This window comes from Pseudophryne corroboree, chromosome 2 (genome assembly GCF_028390025.1).
Source record: "Pseudophryne corroboree isolate aPseCor3 chromosome 2, aPseCor3.hap2, whole genome shotgun sequence".
NCBI lineage: Eukaryota > Metazoa > Chordata > Amphibia > Anura > Myobatrachidae > Pseudophryne > Pseudophryne corroboree.
Genome location: NC_086445.1, coordinates 577,722,327 through 577,746,903, shown reverse-complemented (window position 1 = coordinate 577,746,903; position 24,577 = coordinate 577,722,327). Strand labels below are relative to the sequence as shown.

General features: G+C 42.9%; 1 protein-coding gene across 2 annotated transcripts in view; it reads right to left on the bottom strand.

Moving 5' to 3' along the window:
- Positions 1–12,997: 12,997 nt before the first annotated feature.
- Positions 12,998–24,577, bottom strand: part of ADPRS (ADP-ribosylserine hydrolase) — a 111,647-nt gene continuing 100,067 nt past the window's right edge. For both annotated transcript variants that reach the window (XM_063954477.1, XM_063954476.1), the window contains 2 exons: positions 19,574–19,674; positions 12,998–13,629 (listed from right to left, as the gene is read on the bottom strand). In XM_063954477.1, the coding sequence (XP_063810547.1) occupies positions 13,331–13,629; positions 19,574–19,674 (400 nt within the window). In that variant the 3' untranslated portion in view covers positions 12,998–13,330. The remainder of the gene's footprint in view (positions 13,630–19,573; positions 19,675–24,577) is intronic.

The window sequence follows — 24,577 nt, the reverse complement described above, 5'->3', positions numbered from 1 at the left end:
ACACTTCATACTCCGGTCACTGAGGGTGCAGGGCGCTGGGGGGGGCGCCCTGAGACGCAATAAAACATGATAAAAATACCTTACATGGCAAAAAATACATCACATATAGCTCCTGGGCTATATGGATGCATTTAACCCCTGCCAGAATATACAGAAAAACGGGAGATAAGGCCGCCGAAAAGGGGGCGGAGCCTATCTCCTCAGCACACTGGCGCCATTTTCCCTCACAGCTCAGTTGGAGGGAAGCTCCCTGGCTCTTCCCTGCAGTCACTACACTACAGAAAGGGTTAAAAAAAGAGAGGGGGGCACTAATTAGGCGCAGTATTAAAATATACAGCAGCTATAAGGGGAAAAACACTTATATAAGGTTATCCCTGTATATATATATATATATATATATATATATATATATATATATATATATATATATAGCGCTCTGGTGTGTGCTGGCATACTCTCCCTCTGTCTCCCCAAAGGGCTAGTGGGGTCCTGTCCTCTATCAGAGCATTCCCTGTGTGTGTGCTGTGTGTCGGTACGTTTGTGTCGACATGTATGAGGAGAAAAATGATGTGGAGACGGAGCAGAGTGTCTGTAACAGTGATGTCACCACCTAGGGGGTCGACACCTGAGTGGATGTACTGTTGAAAATTACGTGACAGTGTCAGCTCTATATATAAAAAAAAAAAAAAAAAAAAAGTGGTTGACATGAGACAGCCGGCTACTCAGCTTGTGCCTGTCCAGACGTCTCATAGGCCGTCAGGGGCTCTAAAGCGCCCGTTACCTCAGATGGCAGATACAGACGCCGACACGGATACTGACTCCTGTGTCGACGGTGAAGAGACAACCGTGATTTCCAGTAGGGCCACACGTTACATGATTGAGACAATGGAAAATGTTTTATACATTTCTGATAATACGAGTACCACCAAAAAGGGGTATTATGTTCGGTGAGGGAAAAACTACCTGTAGTTTTCCTGAATCTGAGAAATAAAATGAGGTGTGTGATGATGCGTGGGTTTCCCCCCGATAACAATTGATAATTTCTTAAAAAGTATTGGTGTATACCCTTTCCCGCCAGAGGTTAGGGTGCATTGGGAAACACCCCCTAGGGGGGATAAGGCGCTCACACGCTTGTAAGAACAAGGGCTCTACCCTCATGAGATGGCCGCCCTTAAGGATCCTGCTGATAGAAAGCAGGAGGGTATCCAAAAATGTATTCACACACATACTGGTGTTATACTGCGACCAGCAATCACCTCAGCCTGGAGGTGCAGTGCTGGTTGGCATGGTCGGATTCCCTGACTGGAAATATTGATATCCTAGATAAGGATAGTATATTATTGCCTATAGAGCATTTAAAAGATGCATTTCTATATATGCATGATGCACAGCGGAATATTTGCCGACTGGCATCAAGTATAAGTGCGTTGTCCAATTCTACCAGTAAAATGGTCAGGTGATGCGGATTCCAAACGGCATTTGGAAGTATTGCCTTTGAAAAGGGACATTTGGGGTCGGTCTTTTAGACCTGGTGGCCACGGCAACAACTGGGAAATCCACGTTTGTACCCCAGGTCGCCTCTCAAAATAAGACGCCGTATTATCAGGCGCAGTCCTTTGTTGGCAAGCGGACAAAAGGTTCCTCTTTTCTGCTCGTGACAGAGGGAGAGGAAAAAGGCTGAAGAGATTAGCCAGTTCCCAGGAACAGAAACCCTTTCCCGCCTCTGCCAAGCCCTCAGTATGACGCTAGGGCCTTACAAGCTCAGGCACGGTGGGGGCCCGTTCTCAATGAATTTCAGTGCGCAGTGAGCTCACTCGCAAGTAGACCCCTGGATCCTTCAGGTAATATCTCAAGGGTACATATTGGAATTCGAGACGTCTCCCCCTCGCCCTTTCCAAAAGTCGGCTTTACCGACGTCTCCCTCTGACAGGGAGGCAGTTTTGGAAGCCATTCACAAGCTGTATTCCCAGCAGGTGATAATCAAGGTACCCCTCCTGCAACAGGGAACGGGGTATTATTCCACACTATTGTGGTACCGAAGCCAGACGGCTCGGTGAGACCGATTCTAAATCTAAAATCTAAAATCTTTGAACACTTACATACAGAGGTTCAAATTCAAGATTGAGTCACTCAGAGCAGTGATTGCGAACCTGGAAGAAGGGGACTACATGATGTCTCGGGACATCAAGGATGCTTACCTTCATGTCAAAATTTACCCTTCTCACCAAGGGTACCTCAGGTTATGGTACAGAACTGTCACTATCAGTTCAGACGCTGCCGTAGGGATGGTCCACGGCACCCCGGGTCTTTACCAAGGTAATGGCCGAAATGATATCCCTTCGAAGGAAGGGAATTTTAGTTATCCCTTACTTGGACGATTCCCTGATAAGGGTAAGATCCAGGGAACAGTTGGAAGTCGGTGTAGCACTATCTCAGGTAGTGTTGCGGCAGCACGATTGGATTCTCAATATTCCAAAATCGCAGCTGGTTCCGACGACTTGTCTTCTGTTTCCTAGGGATGTTCCTGGACACAGTCCAGAAAAAAGGTGTTTCTCCCGGAAGAGAAAGCCAGGGAGTTATCCGAGCTAGTCAGGAACCTCCTAAAACCGAACCAACTCTCAGTGCATCAATGCACAAGGGTTCTTAAAAAAAATGGTGGCTTCCTACGAAGCAATCCCATTAGTTAGATTCCACGCAAGAACTTTCCAGTGGAACCTACTGGACAAATGGTCCGGGTCGCATTTTCAGATGCATCAGCGGATAACCCTGTCACCAAGGACAAGGGTATCCATCCTGTGGTGGTTGCAGAGTGCTCATCTTCTAGAGGGCCGCAGATTCGGCATTCAGGACTGGGTCCTGGTGACCACGGATGCCAGCCTGCGAGGCTGGGGAGCAGTCACACAGGGAAGGAATATCCAGGGCTTAGGGTCAAGCCTGGATACATCACTTCACATAAATATCCTGAAGCTAAGGGCATTTACAATGCTCTAAGCTTAGCAAGACCTCTGCTTCAAGGTCAGCCGGTGTTGATCCAGTCGGACAACATCATGGCAGTCACCCACGTAAACAGACAGGGTGGCACAAGAAGCAGGAGGGCAATGGCAGAAGCTGCAGGGATTCTTCGCTGGGCGGAAAATCATGTGATAGCACTGTCAACAGTATTCATTCCGGGAGTGGACAACTGGGAAGCAGACTTCCTCAGCACGACCTCCACCCGGGAGAGTGGGGACTTCACCCAGAAGTCGTCCACATGATTAAAAAACTCGACAGGTATTGCGCCAGGTCAAGAGACCCTCAGGCAATAGTTGTAAACGCTCTGGTAACACCGTGGGTGTACCAGTCAGTGTATGTGTTCCCTCCTCTGCCTCTCATACCCAAGGTACTGAGATTGATAAGATGGAGAGGAGAAAGCACTATATTCGTGGCTCCGGATTGGCCAAGAAGGACTTGGTAACCGGAACTTCAAGAGATGCTCACGGAGGATCCGTGGCCTCTACCTCTAAGAAGGGACCTGCTCCAGCAAGGACCCTGTCTGTTCCAAGACTTACCGCAGCTGCGTTTGACGGCATGCCGGTTGAACACCGGATCCTGAAGAAAAAAAAGGCATTCCGGATGAAGTCATCCATATCCTGATCTAAAGCCAGGAAGGATGTAACCGCAAAAACATTATCACCGCAATTGGCGAAAATATGTTGCGTAGTGCGAGGCCAGTAAGGCCCGAGGGAGGAAATTCAACTGGGTCGATTCCTACATTTCCTGCAAACAGGAGTGTCTATGGGCCTGAAATTGGGGTCCATTAAGGTTCAGATTTCGGCCCTGTCAATTTTCTTCCAAAAAAGAGCTGGCTTCAGTCCCTGAAGTTTAGACGTTTGTAAAAGGGGTACTGCATATACAGCCTCCTTTTGTGCCTCCAGTGGCAATTTGGGATCTCAATGTAGTTTGGGTTCCAAAAGTCACATTGGTTTGAACCACTTAAATCTGTGGAGTTAAAATATCTCACATGGAAAGTGGTCATGCTGTTGGCCCTGGCCTGGGCCAGGCGCGTGTCAGAATTGGCGGCTTTATCCTGTAAAAGCCCTTATCTGATTTTCCATTCGGACAGGGCGGAATTGAGGACTCGTCCTCAGTTTCTCCCTAAGGTGGTTCCAGCGTTTTCACCTGAACCAACCTATTGTGGTGCCTGCGGCTACTAGGGACTTGGAGGAATCCAAGTTGCTGGATGTTGTCAGGGCCCTGAAAATATTTCCAGGACGGCTGGAGTCAGGAAATCTGACTCGCTGTTTATCCTGTATGCACCCAACAAGCTGGGTGCTCCTGCTTCTAAGCAGACTATTGCTCGTTGGATTTGTAGTACAATTCAGCTTGCACATTCTGTGGCAGGCCTGCCACAGCTAAAATCTGTAAAAGCCCGTTCCACAAGGAAAGTGGGCTCATCTTGGGCGGCTGCCCGAGGGGTCTCGGCTTTACAACTTTGCCGAGCAGCTACTGGGTCAGGGGCAAACACGTTTGCTAAATTCTACAAATTTGATACCCTGGCTGAGGAGGACCTGGAGTTCTCTCATTCGGTGCTGCAGAGTCATCCGCACTCTCCCGCCCGTTTGGGAGCTTTGGTATAATCCCCATGGTCCTTACGGAGTCCCCAGCATCCACTTAGGACGTTAGAGAAAATAAGAATTTACTTACCGATAATTCTATTTCTCATAGTCCGTAGTGGATGCTGGGCGCCCATCCCAAGTGCGGATTGTCTGCAATACTTGTACATAGTTATTGTTACAAAAATCGGGTTATTATTGTTGGGAGCCATCTTTTCAGAGGCTCCTCTGTTATACTGTTAACTGGGTTCAGATCACAAGTTATACGGTGTGATTGGTGTGGCTGGTATGAGTCTTACCCGGGATTCAAAATCCTTCCTTATTGTGTACGCTCGTCCAGGCACAGTATCCTAACTGAGGCTTGGAGGAGGGTCATAGGGGGAGGAGCCAGTGCACACCAGTTAGTCCTAAAGCTTTCTTTAGATGTGCCCAGTCTCCTGCGGAGCCGCTATTCCCCATGGTCCTTACGGAGTCCCCAGCATCCACTACGGACTATGAGAAATAGAATTATCGGTAAGTAAATTCTTATTTTTGTCAGGATCATACATATATACAGTATTGATTGTGGAGGGAGTAAACTGAAGGACGGAGTGTATTGTAGGGAAATTGATAAGAATAGGAAAATAGGGCTTTCTATACATGTGTATGCATATATTTAAACGGCATATAAATTAGTAAATAATGGCTATCTATGGATCGTAGCACTCACATAATCATATGGAATAATTACTAATATTAAAAAGAATGATTTAAGATATAAGTAACTGAAGATATTGACTCTTGGAGCAAAGTAATCTAAAATATATTTAATCAATTATATTACCCACTATTAAAATGTGTATATTAGAATGGGATATATACGGGACATTTTGGATATTGGCTATTTACAGCAAGCCATTTTTATATTTTATATTTTCAAAGTATAAGTGTTCATTTATGGTTATTTAAAAGAAATGTCGATTGTGCTCAGTTTATATGAAGTAATATATGTGATTATATACTGGTAATAATTTTTAGAGAATGTAAGCTATATATTGCGGCATGCCTAGTACAAGTTATAAGGGAACTGTAAGCAACTAGATACTGTGTTCCCGCAATGAAACATAGTTACTCAGTGGATGTTTCAGTAAAGGATTGCAGCAGGAACTGCTAACAATGTATCTTGGAAATCTGACACTATGCGGCTGGGTAAATTAGATGACGATTACAATCCAGCCGCACATCACACTTTGAAAGCGAGTCATGGACCGCAAATGGAGGGCGCAAGCGCGCATGTGCGGTCGTTTGAAATAAAAACAGCGGGGCAGAGCCGTACGGACACTGACTGAGGAAGTCACTAAATTACAGAGTTGTCTGTAAGGTGGGGAAACGCGACTCAATCTAACTGCTTGGTGGGACCTCACTGACAGAATCCGCTGCAATACCTCATACTACTGGGACGGGATACAACTCTGGATAAGGCTCATACCATCGGTTTAAAGCACCAGAGCCGGGAGAGAATTGAAGTATACTACCCATAGTGAGGATGCGGTAAAATTATCTGCTATAAAAAAGCATGGCCATGCTTATTTGCAATTGCACCTTTTAAAAGAATCCTGCTTACTAATCACCTATATCTGCATGCTTAAAAATAACATTTGCTAATTACACACAGGAACTGTTTCAAACTGAATCATATACAAATGTTTCTACGCTTGGCAAATTAACCAACAATCTTCTTTCTGCTTGGCAAATTGCAAAATAACTAAACCTGGCAAGAAAGGTCCTATAGCAATTTGGATCTTGAAAGTATGGACTATCTGAATTAAATCATTGTTTGCTAGTAAGAAATAAGTATTTGCATGCCGCAAGCCAATTAGATGAGGAATTGGTTGTTATACAGTATACATGCTGGTATTTTATAAACAATTTTTTCTGTGATGATTGGTAAAGGTATAGGATGCATTGAGCTAGAGAACAACTAAAGATTATTTTTATTGTTTTAAATATTGTTAGTGTAATTGGTTCACAGTGAGCTATTTAAACAGTATATATCTTACTATAAGCAAGTTAAAACAGCTAAATAAAAATATAAACTCTTTTTAAAATATATTCTGTCAGCGCTTTCTTTTCTTGTGGTAGTGTTTGTTTTTGAAGGGGGAGAGTAGCCCCTTTGGTATAGAAAAGCTGCAGACAGTTTAGTATTTATTACTGAGAAATTGATTGGCGCCTGGTGACACTTGGTGTCTCTATTTTTTGACTTCTCGAAGAAGTTTCTCCCTGCAGAGAAGAACTACACTATCAGGGAGCAGGAGTTGTTGGCGGTCAAGCTGGCCCTAGAAGAATGCCTAACTTCCCTATTACCATTTATACAGATCGGAACTTAACCTTCCTGAAAGATCTACAATGTCTGAGTCCGCGTCTTGCCCATTGGACGATGTTCTTTTCCCGCTTTTTGTTCATCCCGACTTATCGGCCCGGTTCTCAGAATCTGAAAGCGGATGCTCTGTCACCGTCTACTTCTTCCGTTGAATCTGAAGAACCTCCTCAAACACAACCCGTCCTAGATGCAAAAGTTTTTGCCTCCACTCGTCTGCAACCTCCTGCAGGGAAAATTTTTGTCACTTCACAATTACGGAAGAAACTCATAACTTGGGCTCACACTTCCCGATTTTCAGGTCATCCTGGTGTTCACAAGACAGTGGAATTTCTGCAAAGATCCTATTGGTGGCCCACACTGAAAGCAGATGTGACAGCTTTCATTTCCTCCTGCATTAAGTGTGCCCAACACAAGGTTTCTCGGCAACCTCCAGCCGGGAAGTTATTGTCTCTTTCAGTACCACTTCAACCGTGGTCCCATTTATCAATGGACTTCATAACAGATTAACCATCTTCTAGAGGCTACACTACAATCTGGGTGGTGATTGACTGATTCTCCAAAATGGCCTACTTTGTACCATTGAAGAAATTACCAACAGCGTTTGAATTGGCCCATCATTTCATTTCCGAGATTTTCAGGCTTTACGATCTTCCCACCGAAATAGTGTCAGATCGAGGGGTGCAATTTGTAGCAAAGTTCTGGAAATCCCTTTGTAGAGCCTTACAAATCAAATTGCAGTATTCCACAGCCTATCATCCACAGTCCAACGGTTCCACAGAACGAGTTTATCAAGATCTGGAGACCTTTCTACGCATTCACCTTTCCTCTTCTCAGGATGATTGGGTAGAACATTTACCTTGGGCTGAGTTCGCCCACAACAATACTTACCATTCTTCTACTGGGCTCACGCCCTTCCTAATTGTTTACGGAGCCCATCCTAAAGTTACAGCATTTCAAAGTCTACCGGCACTCGACCTACCAGCAGTTGAGACTTCCCTAAAGCGTTTCTTGAACATCTGGAATCGGGTACATACCAATCTTCAAAAAAGTCTTCCCTTCATTACAAGAAATGGGCTGATAGGAAACAAAGAACCATCCCTAGTCCCAAGTAGGAGACCAAGTTTGGCTTTCTACAAGGAACTTGCGCTTAAGAGTACCTTCAATGAAGTTTGCCCCACCCTCCTGCTTTATTGGTCCTTTTCCAATTGTGGGAATAATTAATCCAGTGGCCTATAAACTCAAACTACCCCCTTACCTTAAAATTCCTTCTTCCTTCCATGTTTCATTGCTAAAACCTTTAGTTTTGAACCAATTTCGGAGACTTACCACGACCACCCAAGGTACTCACCCAAAGTGGAATTGAGTTTGAAGTTAAAAAGGTACTAGACTCCCAAATTCGTTATGGTTGGTTACAGTACTTATTAAACTGGAAAGGATATGGACCGGAGGAGCGGTCCTGGGAGTAAGCGACGGATAATCATGCCCCAGCTAGTTCGCATATTTCATTCTGAACACCCAGAGAAATCTATATTGTGTCCAGGGGTCACTCTAAAGAGGGGGGGGGGTAATGTCACGGTCCGGCGGGAGACTGTGCAGAGGAGCCGGCTCTTACCTGTCCGGTCTCTTTGGAGGGGTACAGTTGGCGGAGGTGCGGGCTGTTGGTGCCGGGCGGGGTGCGCTGGGAGGTCAGTCAGGGGCACTGGATGGTGGCTCTGCGGACTGGCAGCATGTCCCTTCGGCGGGGTGAGCGGTGCTGCTGTGGAGCCAGGGCTTCTGTGATCAGGCTGGGCTGTGTTCCCAGTTCCAGCGGTGCCATCTTGGATGTGCACACACTTCGCCTATTTATCACTTTCCTGTGACCAATTAGCTTTGAGCAGCTGCTATAAGACAGGAAGACCTGGAGGGGGGAATTTGCCAGTGCAATGTCTTTCACAGTATCTGTGAAGTTAGTTCTCTGTGCTCCCGCAGCGTTTCCAGTGTCAGGTTCCTGCTTACCGCAAACTACCCGAGCTGCCTGTTACAGGCTTACGCAGACTGCCGACTCTGTTCCCATGTCCTTCCTGGCTACCTGTTCCGGACGCCGCAGTAACCAGCCTTCGGGATTCCTTCATTAAGTTCTGGGTCACGGTTCCGGTATACTCAGCCACCCGCTAAGCTTCAGTCGTGTCTCCATTCCACGGTCTTTGGCGAAACCGGTTAAACTTCTCCAAGTAATAAATGAGCAAGACTTTCATCCGTCCCGCTCGTTTGTTATTCAGAGATCCAAGTGCACAGGAATCTTCTTCCCCAAATCCGGATCCACAAGAATCCTCAGACGTGACATCACCATAGCAACCATCGGTCGCAATACTCACAGCCCTCGGTCAGTCTACGCAAGCCAAAGCTTACTCAGACTGGCCGTTGGATCAGATTTGCCAGATCCAGGGAGTCTGATGATGCAGACACTGAGATAGTCCTCATTTTGTAGAACGGTCCCTGTTGCCTCCTTCACTCCGTCCCCAAAACGCTGCAGCATGTCAATCATCGCACCCCAAACATCGCATTTGTATGTAAACCATCCATTTTGCATACAAATCCGAAAAAGACCCTTTGTTTACAAATATGTGACAGTAGTTTTGGGAAGTCCTTGAAGTCATTGTTACTGAAGCAATGTTACAAAACAGAGAGGAACATTCAGATGTGATTTGAGTTGCTCTTGCTTCCTAGGAAACAACAGTGATAGCTCTGTATGGTAATGCAGCAAGAGGTGTCCATTACGTAAAGAGGACGCCTGCTGCAGTAGTGATCCGACTTGTATCCTAGGACACAGGCATTGGATCACTCACTCCCCAACTGGCGACTTGTGGCAACCATGGGGTAGCACAGAGGCCAGGAAATATCCTTGGAAATCCCTGGCCTCTTCCCTCCAGACTCAAGCGGCGGTGGAGACACGCATCTGTTTTCACAAACGGAAGCCATTGACACCCCATCACGGCATCAGGCTATCAATCACTGACAGTGTGATGTCGTCCCTGTGTCGCAGGAACTATTCGCGCACGCACAGCACAGATCCTGCGCATGCATAAAATACCAAACAGTACTTTGTGCATCAGGCTGCACACCCTACCGGACCTGAGTGAGGTCCCAAGTGAAGAAGTATTCTCAGAGTAGCAATAAAGTGGAGAACAAAAACTCCATACAAGATACAGTATGCTCAACAAATGCATAGGAGACACTGAGGTATTTACATCATTTTGTATATGAAAAAGTTGTGTACAGTAGAGCTAAATAGTCACAAAGTAACTAACGTGTTTACTCCAAGCAAAATATATATCCACCATACTCTCACTTATGCAGAACATTGTGGTGTCGTTCTATGAAGTAGAACCTGATCTAGCAGAGCAAACGGCGACACTGAACAACGTACTTTATTTTCAGGTTTTAGATTTGAATAATTGAATTTTGTGGACTTTTCAGGAAACAAATTGTTAGGTACAGTAGAAAATGTAAACATGATTTTATGAAGAAACATGATTATAGGAAGTGTAAAGTAGAATTTTGCCATTTTATTATCACACATTGTAGAACATTAGATACAAATATTTACTAGTGTCAAAGAAAACAAAGGAAAAAACAGTAAACAAGGGCTACAAAGTACCTACTGATGCTGAACAAGGAATATAAGTGGTACGATTCCACCAAAATCCCCCCGCCACACTCTTGTAATTTCATAGAACACCAAAATGGAAATAAAACACAAGAACTTATACTGTATTTTCACAGGATTCAAAAACGGTTTCTTAAATGATGTGTATGCACTAGATTATTTGGAGCTTGTTCAGATACTTCGGGGGCTTTCAAAAGTTTATTTTGCGCCCGCTGCTAGCAGGCGCCCGACGGCAGCAATTCAATTGTTCTGCAGTTCAGGCGTCCCATTAGCCACAGAAGACACTTTTTTTTTCTTGCAGCCTCCTGAGGAGGAGGGGGAAAAAAAGGGTGTGCAAACTCAGCACTTTGAGCATCCAAACAGTAGTTTGGAGTTTGGGCACCCAAAGGACTTTATATGGGTTTAGCCATTTTACGCAGTTAAACCCTGTGTGTTTGGGCCTGACATGAGCGATATGCATTAATACTGACAATTGTTTGGGCATCTAAACAGTCCGGTTTAGACATGAAGATTACACTCCCAAAACAACTGAATTCCCCACTTAAGATTCAGGAATCCCCATTTCTGTTCAAGCTAAGTGCACAGGAGGGGATGCAGTCGGTATCCCGGCAGTCAGAATACCGACCCTACTCTGAATACCGGTATCCAGAATGGGTACACTATCCCGGCGCCGGGATACCGACAGCCAGGACCCCGATCGATGACAGACCGCCCTGCAAGTCAAGTAAGCAGTCGGAGTGGGGAGGTCAGGTTTAGGGAGCGGGCGGAGGCTTCGGGTTAAGCTGCGTGCTGGGGGGGTTAGGGTTAGGCACCCCCCACGGAGGGTTTAGCTGCAGGGGGGGGATGGGTTAGGGTTAGGCAACAACGGGGGAGGTTAGGGTTAGAGGTTTGGGGGAGACCCTTTACTCACCCCTCTCGGCTTTTCAACTATTGGGATCCCGGTGTCGGTATTACGACCGCCGGGATCCCGGACGCCGGCAAAACATACTAATCCCCACAGGAGAGTTGTTACTTTCCTTATTTAAAAATGGTTCTCATTTTTACCATTTCACCTCCTCCAGCCCAAGGGGGTTATTTAGAGTTGGTTGCAAATTTTGCAATCTCCGCATAATCTGCGACCACTAAAATCACATGCTGTGGGCCGCCGAGCACAGGTCAAGGCCACCCAGCGATGTAATCGCAATTCAATTGTGATTGCATTGCAAAAACCTCAAATAAAGGTTGACCCCTGCCTACGCAGAATGACTGCGTATGCAGGTGGTCCGGTGCCATGTTTTATATCGCAGGAAACGCAGGCAACTTCCTCGAGCCACCCCGAAAACGGCCATAGCACACCTGCATTTCCTGCTCTCACCTCCCGACCCCAATGCACATCTCCGCCGTTGGACGCCCACCAATCACTTCCGGGATGCGATCGTATAGTAAAGGGTTACGCACATGCATTGTGGCAAAAAATAAAATAAAAAAAATTCCCCGTTTGAGATTTTCGCTCCACTGCGTCTATCTCTGAATAGCCTCCTAAATTCAGTATTTGACAGGACCTTTCAGTTGATTCCCAAAAATATGTAAATCAGAGCCTATCATAAAGTGGCATTAGGGTTAGTTACATTATTAGCTTACCTGACTCCAGTTTAAGACATATTTATAAAAAATATATATGCCAGTGCCGGCAAACAATGTGACTAATTTACAGAATTTAATTATTTATGTTAATATTCCTATTAATGTAAGCACCTCTTCTAAATCGTATACTTTGAGCAGCCTGTGTGGTGTGCATACAGTGCCATTTAGTGGTGTTTCCAGATTCCTACAACACTAACTTACTTTATTCTAAAACTGCAGGTCTAGAATGGTCAGAAAGTCAATGAAAGTATGTACTCGTGTTCCACTATGTAAATATAAAGTAGTAGGATTATAAATGCAGAAGGGAAAATTATTTTGCCAAATGCCAATTCACCAACCAAGTGGAAAGCTATTTACACCACAGTCTTTGTACATTTCAGGTCTATTTCTTACAGTTTTATAGCTGGCCACCTAAGGAGTGAGCTCTAAGGTGACAAGCGCTGTTCCAGAATTAGGGGTACTTCAGCCTATTCCTGGCGGGATGGGGGGAGTGGTGGGAGGCAAATTTCCACTAAATTAAAACAAGGTACATCTGGCAGGTAATGTTATTTAGACTGGATTCATCCTACCTCTGTATGATTTGGAACAAGCCACATTTTTGGTTTTCTTCAACAGACTTGCTAGATTAAATGGTGATCATATATCTGCTCTGTAGTAAACCTGCTACATCTGAAAAAACAGCTGAAGCTCTGGTTAGTCCCTTGCGCAAATCATCAGGCCTCGTGATTAACAACCAACTCAAATCTTTCTGCAGTACAAAAACAATACAAATAATAGTTTTGGGAAAGTGGTCAGCATTTATTAATTTTAAGAAATACCTTCCTTTGTATTCAAGCAGTCTAAACATTAGGTCATAAAAGAAAAGAGTTTCACAAAAATGCCTTGGAACGTCACATCCTTTCTGTAGTCCAAAACCTGGACATTATTTCTCTATAAGTGAAAATTACTAAATATACAAACAATTTGTTAGCATAGCTATTGTAATAATGTTCACATCTTAAAACTCTAGTTTGCTGCAAGCGGTAGTTACTGCGACATCGGCAGTTGCTTGCCTTCCCCTGCAGCGTCTGTGCTCTCCACCCTGTGCAGTCATTAGACCATGCTGGTCAGTCAAGAAGGAAGGCGAGAATTGTACAAGTGATGCAACTGTTCACCCCAATTTTCTGCCTCTTTGTATCCCTCAGAGTTGAGCTTCCATATCGGAGGTATCTGCTCAGCTCCATGGTAAGCACCAGCAATAGCTCCAGCCATAGTAGCAATTGTATCCGTGTCTCCTCCTAGTGTGATGCAAAAGACAATGGTGCGTTGCAGGCTGTTGAACTCTTGAGGAAGATCAGCCACTGGATCCATGCAGTGTAGGAAGGAGTAAATTGCAGTGGGAACAGATTCCAGAGCAGCAATGCCGTGACCTTGGGCACACAGAAATGAATAATCAAACATGATGTGTGTATTGGCTTGAGATTCCAATATATATATATATAAAAAAAAAAAAATACATGCCTCCCTTTTATCTAAAACGCTCACCTCTAAACTAAGGCAAGAATTACTGGCTGAGTCTCCAATATACAAAATGCTTGGTATAAGACGTATTTTGGATATCAAGTTTTTCCATATTATGAATATTTGCTTACCATAATAGAATCCAAGTCTAAACACGGAATGTAATTATGTTTCACACACACACACACACACACACACACATTATACAAATAGCCTGGAGGTAATTATATACAATACTGTATGTTTAAAATTATTGTGCATTAAACATTGTTTGTGCACATTGAACCATCAGAAAGCCAAGGCGTCACTATCTCAGTCGCACTGAAAAAATGCCGTATTTCAGAATATTCTGTATTTTGGAAGTTTGGATATGGGAGACTCAACCCGTGCCAGTGACATGAATATACAGCAACTACTCTCTTATACACATATAGGCATATTACTAACATAGCATAACAATAACCTAGTGTACTTTTTGTCCAGTATTACATTTCCACACCAACTTATGGGGTCAATGTCAATTCAATGGGAATATCAGCACATAACCATTTACTGCATGGTAACTGTACATCACAAGTTGTCTTGTGCACCTCTACGGGGTGTGAAAAAAAATATTAAAATGACAGTGTAAAATGGGGATCAGTACTAAATGCCGCCGGTCGGAATCCCGGCGGTCGAAATACCGACCACACAATCCCGACAGGGGTGGTGAGCGGAACGCAGCCCCTTGCGGGCTCGCTTCGCTCGCCACGCTCGGCACACTATTATATTCTCCCTCTATGGGTGTTGTGGACACCCACAGAGGGAGAATATGTCGGGATTGTGGCGGTCGGGATTCCGGCGTCGGTATTTCGACCGCCGGGATTCCGTCCGGCGGCATCTTGACCGCATCCCGTAAAATGATATGGTAGATGTATGGCTACAATGCATCCAGGCAAACATAGATATTTAATTGCCAGCATGAAATGCAGGAACAATTACTGCCTGACTTGCATCCTACTCATCAGGCAAATGTGTAAGTTTTGATCAGTGTAATTGAAAGCTATTATGGTTTTCCCTAGAAGTAGTATTGCAATCAGTTTTTGGACTTTAACTATGATTCACAATATGTTTACAGTAGAGTGAGATTAACATACTCCAGTATCTGTACTCTCTGCTGCTGATGCTGCAATGGATGAATGCCTGTCTAGCAAAAATACTCGTGCTTGCAGACAAATAAAAGAGAAGCCCACACCTACATTAATATGCAGATTTAACTGCATCTTACACTTACAACTCCTGGGGGCTATTGCTTTGACATTTACACAGTAACTTACATCCTATAGCACCTTTTCCTCCAAAATGGCAGCAGAAGACTCCACAGAACAGGGTCTTTCAGAACACACACATACAGGGGTTGGACAAAAAGCTGGAAACACTTAATAGAATGAATTATCTAAAAAGGTGTCGGACCGCCGTTGGCATGGAAGACGCCCTGAATTCTCCTTGGAATAGTTAAATGTAAGTCCTGATTGGTTGAAATGGAATCTTGAACCATTCTTCATGCAAAACTTGTTCAAGTTCCCAGAGTGATGGTGGAGACTAATAATGTGACCGAACCCTGTTCTCCAAAACCGACAAAGGAACAATCTGCATGCAGTTTCTATGTTCTCCCTAGATTTACATGGCTTTCCACAGTTATTTGTGTGCGCCTGTGGTAGAGAAATTAGATTTGTAGCGCTGATGCCACTAAAGTATTTGACTGAACAGAACTGCGTCATATATTGGGCCAACCTAAATATATGTATTTTACATTCCCATAACTGTAGTAATGCAAGGAGATATTTCATATGGTATTTTCATTTACAAAAGTGACCAAATGCAAGCACAATTAGCAACCATTTAAAGCTTGCAGACTGGCATTTAAGAGATCCAGCATATCTCCAAAAATCTAGCATACACAGGGGCTATATCAGATCCCGAAGGATCTGTGTCCTAATGTGCAAAGTACTGATGTTCGGTACTTTGCGCATGTGCAGGGTTCTGTGCAAGCGTGAACGGGTCCTGTGACACAAGACGCAGGGATGGTATCAGTGTTAGAGATTGTTAGTCTGATGCTGTTTCGGGGCTGGGAGTGGGCCGCAACGCCTGCAGTGTGTCACCGCCGTTAAGAAAGAGGCCAGGATCTCTGTTGATGGACAGAGATTTCCTGGCCTCTTGCAAGGATCTACAACGGGGCAGCTTGCATGACCCCATCCTAGAACACAGGTCGGATCACTACTGCAGCAGGAGGCATCTACTTGTAATAGATGGCTTCTGCTGCAAAGCTATCGCCAGAGTGCAGCAGACAGCACAATACTCTACTTACTCCTGCTCCACCACTACCAACAGGCTGCATCTGCCATGGTAGTAAGCAGTATAGTATTAGTTGCTTGCAAGGAGTTATGGAATCCTAGAGAACCCATGGATGCTTGACCTCCGGTAAATAAGCTTTCAGGATCACAGGACAAAGATTTAAGCATACTTGAAAAGTCTTCCTTAAGGCTACAATTAAAATAACTTCAATTCTGACAAGTTTCTAGACATACATTTGTAAATGTAATTATTAGCTTGTTTACCACTTCGGTTCGTTCATTTTAAAAACTGGTGATCTTGTAATCTATCACACGACCAGTGGTAGTTGTGAAGGTGGAGCTGCAGGCATGCCAAATGCAAAACTCAAATGCAGCTAACACCGTCAGCCGGCAGTCAGCGTAAAGCCACCGTAGATCAACCACCGCTGGGAGCTGCGTGGGACAGCAGCAACTACAGGACCAGTACCCCTCCAGTGCCAACCAGCTTTCATTGGCTACCTAGCTATCTGCCCGCCCCCCAGACAGTTACAGACTATTTGCAAATAGCGGATGATCATCGAACCTATATGTACATATTTTTACATCTGTACGTCTGTTTCTTATGTTGTATGTCTATCTTGATTCCCTGGGCTTCACTCAGTTTTTTAAACGTGATTTATTAAAAGTTATATTTTAACCAACTTCATCCATGCACACAATTCTGTGGATATATTTTTTTGTTTAAGAGTGCCCCCAAAAGAGAGCCTACTTTTCTCTATATATTTTTTATTTTCATCTGGCTTAGGGGAGCAACACCAACCCGCATTAAGTGTTACCTATACCTGGGATTAACGAAGGAAGTTGGTCCACCTGGCATTATATGACACATCTTGCCCTGCTAATCCTATTTGAAATGTTTCTAGGTGTGTAAGGTAGGTATCCTGTGTGGAGCTTCAACCCATGTTGGTTTTTGCTTTTCATTTGCTGCAAGGGCCTGAATGCCATGACCATATGTTGCCAGCCCGCGCCAAAGGAGGAATCTCCCAAACAGATGTATCTTTATCAGCGAATGAGTTAAATTGCCAGTCCAGCCTGAGCCAGGCTTCCACATACACACAGGCAAAGTGTACAAAGGATGGGAAAGTGGTAACTGTTTATAACTATTTAAAGTAGTCTGAAGAGGCCACTAGGGCAGTATGTTCATCCTCAGCAATTTGCAAGGTCTGCCAGATGGCCATGATCAGGTTGCTAACTTCCAAATTGTCTGAAGAGCTATCTGGCCAATCCTGGTCTAAAATCTCACCTTTCGCCTCGGAGGAGCCCTCGGAATCCACATGGTCCAGGAAACGTACGTCAGGAGGAGCCTGGCGCTTCCTGGAACTAAGAGTGGAAGACCCTATGAATCTTTCCAAGGCTTCTGAAAATCTATTCATCTGCAGGGCCAACTGGCTACCTCAGAGGGTGTAGACTGTGGAGGCAATCGTCTGAGACAATCCTAAAACCAGGCTGTGTTAACGGTAAAAGGGAGAATAATCCCCCAACTAAACTAAAAAGCTTACCAAAAGTGTGACACTATTTTATGTTTACTGATTTAAACAGCCACCTGCTTTAGTCTGAGTTATATGTATGTTACATGCTGCTTTCCATTTCTAAGAGGAGATTATGATCAAGCAAGCAGTGACCCACACCATGGCTATTATGACAATAAAAGCCACTTACTGATAAGCCCTCATGCACCTTTCTGTAGTAGCACCAAACAGCCAGGTCCCGCGATACCCTGCTAGCGTCGGGCACCTTTTCTGCCAAAAAACTATGCTGATTAATTGGATGTGTGACACTTTGTGCTGCAAATCTCTAAATCTGCATATGAAGTGTTATGATGCAAGTCTGGTATGCTCTGTAAACAGACTAATGCATAGATATTCAAGTGTTGCATATTAAATTAATCAGCAGAGTTTCCTGGTGCATCACGTTTTGAATTAGACGCATTTTCTGCCCTATGCTAGCGGCATTGCACAGGACCTGTCGGCTCACTCGTGCCAGACATCTCCTGCCGAGTGGCGTATTTAGGCTAGATTTCTGAGGACACATCTGTACAACACATAAAAGTGAAGGCATACTCTAAATCCCAGAATAGAAAACACTGGCCTCTCTCCCCAGTGCTCTGATGGCTGTCTCCATCCCCAGGGCTAGTGGCATCTGATGTCACAGCTCGGGAAGTGCTGCCATGATTATGCCTGCCAAGTTAAATAGTACCCAAAATTTAAAAAGGAGAAACCAGGAGTCAGCATATGGCTATACTCTTCTTAAACACCCCTATCAATAAGCAGGCTTTGCTACACAGAGTGGTGTCGTACATCTGGTCACCAAGCGCTAACACTGTAGGCTGTGGCAGCCCTAATGAAAAACCGCAGCTCCCAGTGGTGGTGTGGCTATTACAATCGGACAGAGTGCATCTGCTGTAGTAAGACAGGGTTCTAGAGCATCTGCGAGTGCCTGGTGACCCTCCGTCAGGGCTGGGAGCAGACTGAAGCTGTGAAGACATACGCTGGCTGTCGGCACGGTCATAATGGCAGATCCTCCAACAGCCTGATCTCAGGCAGGATCCTAACTAAATTCTTTGTGCTTTTCCTGCAGGCACTAAATAAAAAACTGGCTTGCTGGAGCAGATACAGGATTAGATAGGGACATAGTTTCAGCTCCAATAGTTTTAACTATTTAGTGCCTACTCCTCAGCCTCACCCTCTAAACCCACAGTTGGCAGTGTCCCTCAGGTAGAGCGAAGGAGAAATATGTTATTTGTAGTGACAAAGCAGACCTTTCATTTCTCTGTTATGCTAATTCTTTATTTTATTGATTTACTATGCTCTATTATATTTGTAATTCATTTTTATATTATTGATTACAACCTCATGTTTTCGTCCTAAAAATTTTATATTTTATATTTAACAGTTTGATATATGTGATCGCTAGCACTGCCTTCAAGTGCTTAAATGAATCTGCTCATTTGCATACGTTTGTGTGCCTAAAACATTGCGGCTTCAAAACAATCATTTTTCAACCAAAAAGTTTAGCTGCTATCAATGAGCAATGAATGTTGACCCTCTGTTGGTCGAATCCTACCTCCCCAGTTCAAATACCTAGTGACGCAAACAATACTGGACATGCTGATAAGAGCAGTACGATAAATCACTATAGATGTCAGCTTTCAGTCTATGTTCGCAGAAGTCTTCTGATTGCACTAATAGTGAGAGAGAAAAGATTTGGCTAGTCCAAACAAGAGTTGAATCTTGTTCAATCTAACCATTAACGTGTGGGAGACTAAATTGAACAGATCATGTTACATGGGTTGAGTGGCACAATCATATTGCACAGTACGTGTCTGTCTTTACTGGAAGCTCGTGTGTATATATGTGAAGGGAATTATAACAGTCACTCAAAAATACTACTAAACTTCGAAAACCCACCCATACAAACCTTATTAATCTGGACTGAACATTTGTGTTCTCTTATTCCCTTTAAAATCAGCAACAAAACTCACCTAGTTCCTTCACCACATCATCCCGTGAAACATTCTTTTTATCTAAAAACTCTTTAATCTTCTTTAGCCTCTTACAGTATGGAAACTCTCCCAGCTCCAATCTATAATGAGAAGTACGGTTTAATTGCAAATCGTGACCACATGTAAGCAAGTGATTACTTAACACAAGCATGGTTTTTATGATCTATATTATATAGATATATTAGTCATGAGAGTCCCTGAGAAAGGTGCCCTGTGTAGCACAAGCTGGGCTCTGTCACACAAACTGATTGTTTTAGGCTTGTGTATGCAGGACAATTTTTTTTTCCATATTTGTCTTAATGTGTACAGGCTTCCTAAAATAATTATGATATATATATATATATATATATATATATATATATATATATATATATATATATATATACATACATACATACATACACACACACAGGTTGAGTATCCCATATCCAAATATTCCGAAATACGGAATATTCCGAAATACGGACATTTTTGAGTGAGAGTGAGATAGTGAAACCTTTGTTTTTTGATGGCTCAATGTATATAAACTTTGTTTAATACACAAAGCTATTAAAAATATTGTATTAAATTACCTTCAGGCTGTGTGTATAAGGTGTATGTGAAACATAAATGAATTGTGTAAATGTAGACACACTTTGTTCAATGCACAAAGTTACAAAAAATATTGGCTAAAATGACCTTCAGGCTGTGTGTATAAGGTGTATATGTAACATAAATGCATTCTGTGCTTAGATTTAGGTCCCATCATCATGATATCTCATTATGGTATGCAATTATTCCAAAATACGGAAAAATCCCATATCCAAAATACCTCTGGTCCCAAGCGTTTTGGATAAGGGATACTCAACCTGTATATATATATATATATATATATATATATATATATATATATATATATATATATATATATACATATATATAGATACAGTGTGAATGTTCGTGGTGACTGAGGCCACGGACCATAGACCCCCTCACCACAGAAACAGGCGGCACTCCACGGATTTGATGGTGCAAAAAACTTTTATGAAGCAAAGTACATGTCACGTCCAACGTTTCAACACCGCGCTGGGTGTTTTTGTCAAGGACACATGGTCCTTGACAAAAACACCCAGCGCGGTGTTGAAACGTTGGACGTGACATGTACTTTGCTTCATAAAAGTTTTTTGCACCATCAAATCCGTGGAGTGCCGCCTGTTTCTGTGGTGAGGGGGTCTATGGTCCGTGGCCTCAGTCACCACGAACATTCACACTGTGCATGCATCTGAGGAGGGCACCCCGGTCTGTATCCACGTTGCTACTGAGTGCCAACTATTTCTATCATATATATATAGATATATATATATATATAGATAGATATATATATAGAGATATATATAGAGATATATAGATATTGTAAAGAAGGGATGAGGTATTTGGAGCGACCAATGGTGCTTAAAAGAATTTAGTAGGACATGGTTGTTTATATAAATTCCACCAATTTATTAAGTTACAGCACTAGACAGAAAGGAGTATATGCAATTAAAAAAAGTGCACACATATGAAAAAATAATTCTTTTAAAAAGATACAGAACATAAAATATGCCCAAATGAAAAGATAAAAAATGGAATTAAAAATAGAAAACAGAAGAAAAAACAAAACAAGGAATTATATATAAAAAATACATGCATATAAAAAATATTTTTTATAAAAAAAAAAAAATTGTCTAAAAAATATTTTTAGAGGATCAATTATAACAGAGGAGTAAAAATATCTTAACTTGTAGTAAGTGAGGTAGGATCAAGGCAGCACCCAACGCGTTTCGTCCTATCTGGACTTCATCAAGGGGTGATCTATAGCTAGGGACAGACCCTGTATATATACTAAACCTGTACAGGAAGTGATGTGTGCATCACTTCCTGTAATTAAGTGACTGGAGCGATTTTAAACATGTAAAATATGTAAAATAGAGGTATCTCCACATTTATCATTAGTGTATGGATAGAGGGGATAAGCATGGTGGTTTAAAGTTCGTAATTGTCAGTACAAAGTCCATAATTTTCTAATAGAGACACGGAGTCGCGGACTTCCTGTCCGGACGGTCCGTGACGTCATATCCGCCACACTTCCGGTATCCTTGTGGACCAGATGCGCATGCGCCGGCCTTGTGTGGCGCGGCTGTTTCCGATCTCCGTGATTTCTCCTCAGTGTGGGCGGCAGGTTCATTGGATAGTGCTTGTTCACTGGCGGCCATTTTCTTGTCCTCAGAGCTCGGTATATGCGGCGGCCATGTTTTAGGAGCCCGAATTCGTGTCTTTAGAAGTACTGGTTACTAGTGGTCAGTTTCCGGCTCCATTACAATTGTAGAAGTACATGGATTGGATGATATATGAAAAAAACAGGAGTGATTAAAATAAAATAAAAATGTCATATTTACGCTGCTCACAAAAAATAAATAAAATATTCTTTATGACAGATGTCAGTATTAATAAAGGACATGTGCGGACGACATATATACGGATTTAATTGCTATGATATCATAAAGCATGCGCAATATTGGGTCCGAGAGCAGTTCAGGTATATTAGTTAAAAGATTTTTTTGAGAGGATGAGTGCCAATTGAATAGTAGTGGGAGAGGACATCAGCTGCAGAATGTGTATACATCTAGCCATTAGAGCAACCTTACAAAGCTCCTCCAACATCTTTTTGTTTACAATACCCGATCTTCCAAGTAGGTCTCCCATTCTTGTACTGGCCGGGCCCAGCCTAGCTTAGCTTCCAAGACCGGACGGCATTGGGCGTCCCCAGGCTGGTATGATTGTAATGACAATGTGGAGTCGTGAGTAGGTTCCCTCTTGGTGTTCATACACATATGAGCAATGGTACTTATTTGCGTGAGTCAACATTTGAATGGAAATGCCCAGTTTAGAGGTATCAGGGCATATGCATGGTGTGTAAACACACAGGGATATACCTATGTGGGTATATAACAGGATGTGGTGATCATAGATAATGGAAATCCAAACAGACGAGTATAAAGAAAACAAGATAGAATTTTTCATCCCTGTAAGTTACAGCACCTGGTCTCCCCTGGAGGTCACCCCGCCAGGTACTAAACAGGCCTTATGCTGCTTATCTTCCAAAGTCGGCCGGGTTTGTGCCTGTCCAGCATAGTGTAGCTGTACTGAGGGTCGGGATGGATGAAATATGTGTTAGATAAGAAGAAAAGGTGGTGGAAAATGCTTACATTACAGGAAGGGTGCTATCTCGTATCCTTCATTGATGCCTTCAGGATGGATGGTGTTCAGTTCGTATATCCAAAACAGCATAGTGTAGCTGTACTGAGGGTCGGGATGGATGAAATATGTGTTAGATAAGAAGAAAAGGTGGTGGAAAATGCTTACATTACAGGAAGGGTGCTATCTCGTATCCTTCATTGATGCCTTCAGGATGGATGGTGTTCAGTTCGTATATCCAAAACATCTCTCTCCGCGAAAGAAGGTTAGATAGATCTCCTCCTCTGTCTCCCAAATTGACCAATTCAATGCCTTTGTATGTTAATGCTTCTGGGTCCGAGTTGTGGTACTGATGGAAATGTCTTGGTACCGCATGCGTCAGGACTTTATTTTTTATGTTCCTGACATGTTCTTGGATGCGAAGTTTCAGAACTCTTTTCGTTTTGCCAACGTACTTCATTTTGCATGGGCATTCTAGGAGATAGACCACTGATGAGGTATTGCAATTAATGAACTGTTTAATCTGGTATTCTTTGTTGGTGTTGGAGTTGAAAAAGGACTTCCGGTTTTGGTGAAGGAATTTGCAGATGTTACATCTGCCACATTTATAGCTTCCTACGCATTTAGGCATGGTGTTTCTTGGTTCAGGATTTCTTAACATGCTGGGTGCCAACAGGTCCTTAAGGTTCTGAGACTTCCTAAAGACCAATTTTGGTTCCTTCGTGAGATAGTCCTTTAAAATTGGATCCATCAATAAGATGTGCCAATGTTTTTTAAGGGTTTGTTGGATCAGTTTGTCATGCCGACTATAAGTGGTGATGAATTTGACTGTGTCCTCTGTGTTTTCCTTGGCCTTATATTTTAAGAGGTCTCTCCTTTCCAATTCCCTTGTTTTAGCGGTGGCTCCATCCAGTAGTTGTGTCAGGTAGCCCTTTTCCTTAAATCTCTCTCTGTAGACCTCAAGTTGTGTATCTCTATCTTCGCTGGTTTTGCAGTTGCGTGCTATCCTGTTAAACTGAGAATAGGGAATGTTGTCTTTCCACTGTTGTAGATGGTTACTTCTATAGTGTACATAGCTGTTTTTATCCACGTTCTTGATGAAGTTGCTCGTAATGATTTCTCTGTCACAGTGTGTCAGTATTAAATCAAGGAACTCGATTCTCTCCGTGTCATCCTTGGCCGTGAAGCTGAGGTTCATGGTATTTTCCGAGATGTGTGTTACAAATTCACTAAAACTTGACTGATCTCCTTCCCATACAATTAAGATGTCATCAATATATCGTTTATAAAGGATGATATTACGTTTGTAAGGGTTGTTATTATAAATATATCTGTTCTCCCATTGTCCCATAAAAAGATTAGCGAAACTGGGGGCAAAGATAGTGCCCATCGCTGTGCCAGGTTTAGTATATATACAGGGTCTGTCCCTAGCTATAGATCACCCCTTGATGAAGTCCAGATAGGACGAAACGCGTTGGATGCTGCCTTGATCCTACCTCACTTACTACAAGTTAAGATATTTTTACTCCTCTTTTATAATTGATCCTCTAAAAATATTTTTTAGACAAAAAAAATTTTTTTTTTATAAAAAATATTTTTTATATGCATGTATTTTTTTATATATAATTCCTTGTTTTGTTTTTTCTTCTGTTTTCTATTTTTAATTCCATTTTTTATCTTTTCATTTGGGCATATTTTATGTTCTGTATCTTTTTAAAAGAATTCTTTTTTCATATGTGTGCACTTTTTTTAATTGCATATACTCCTTTC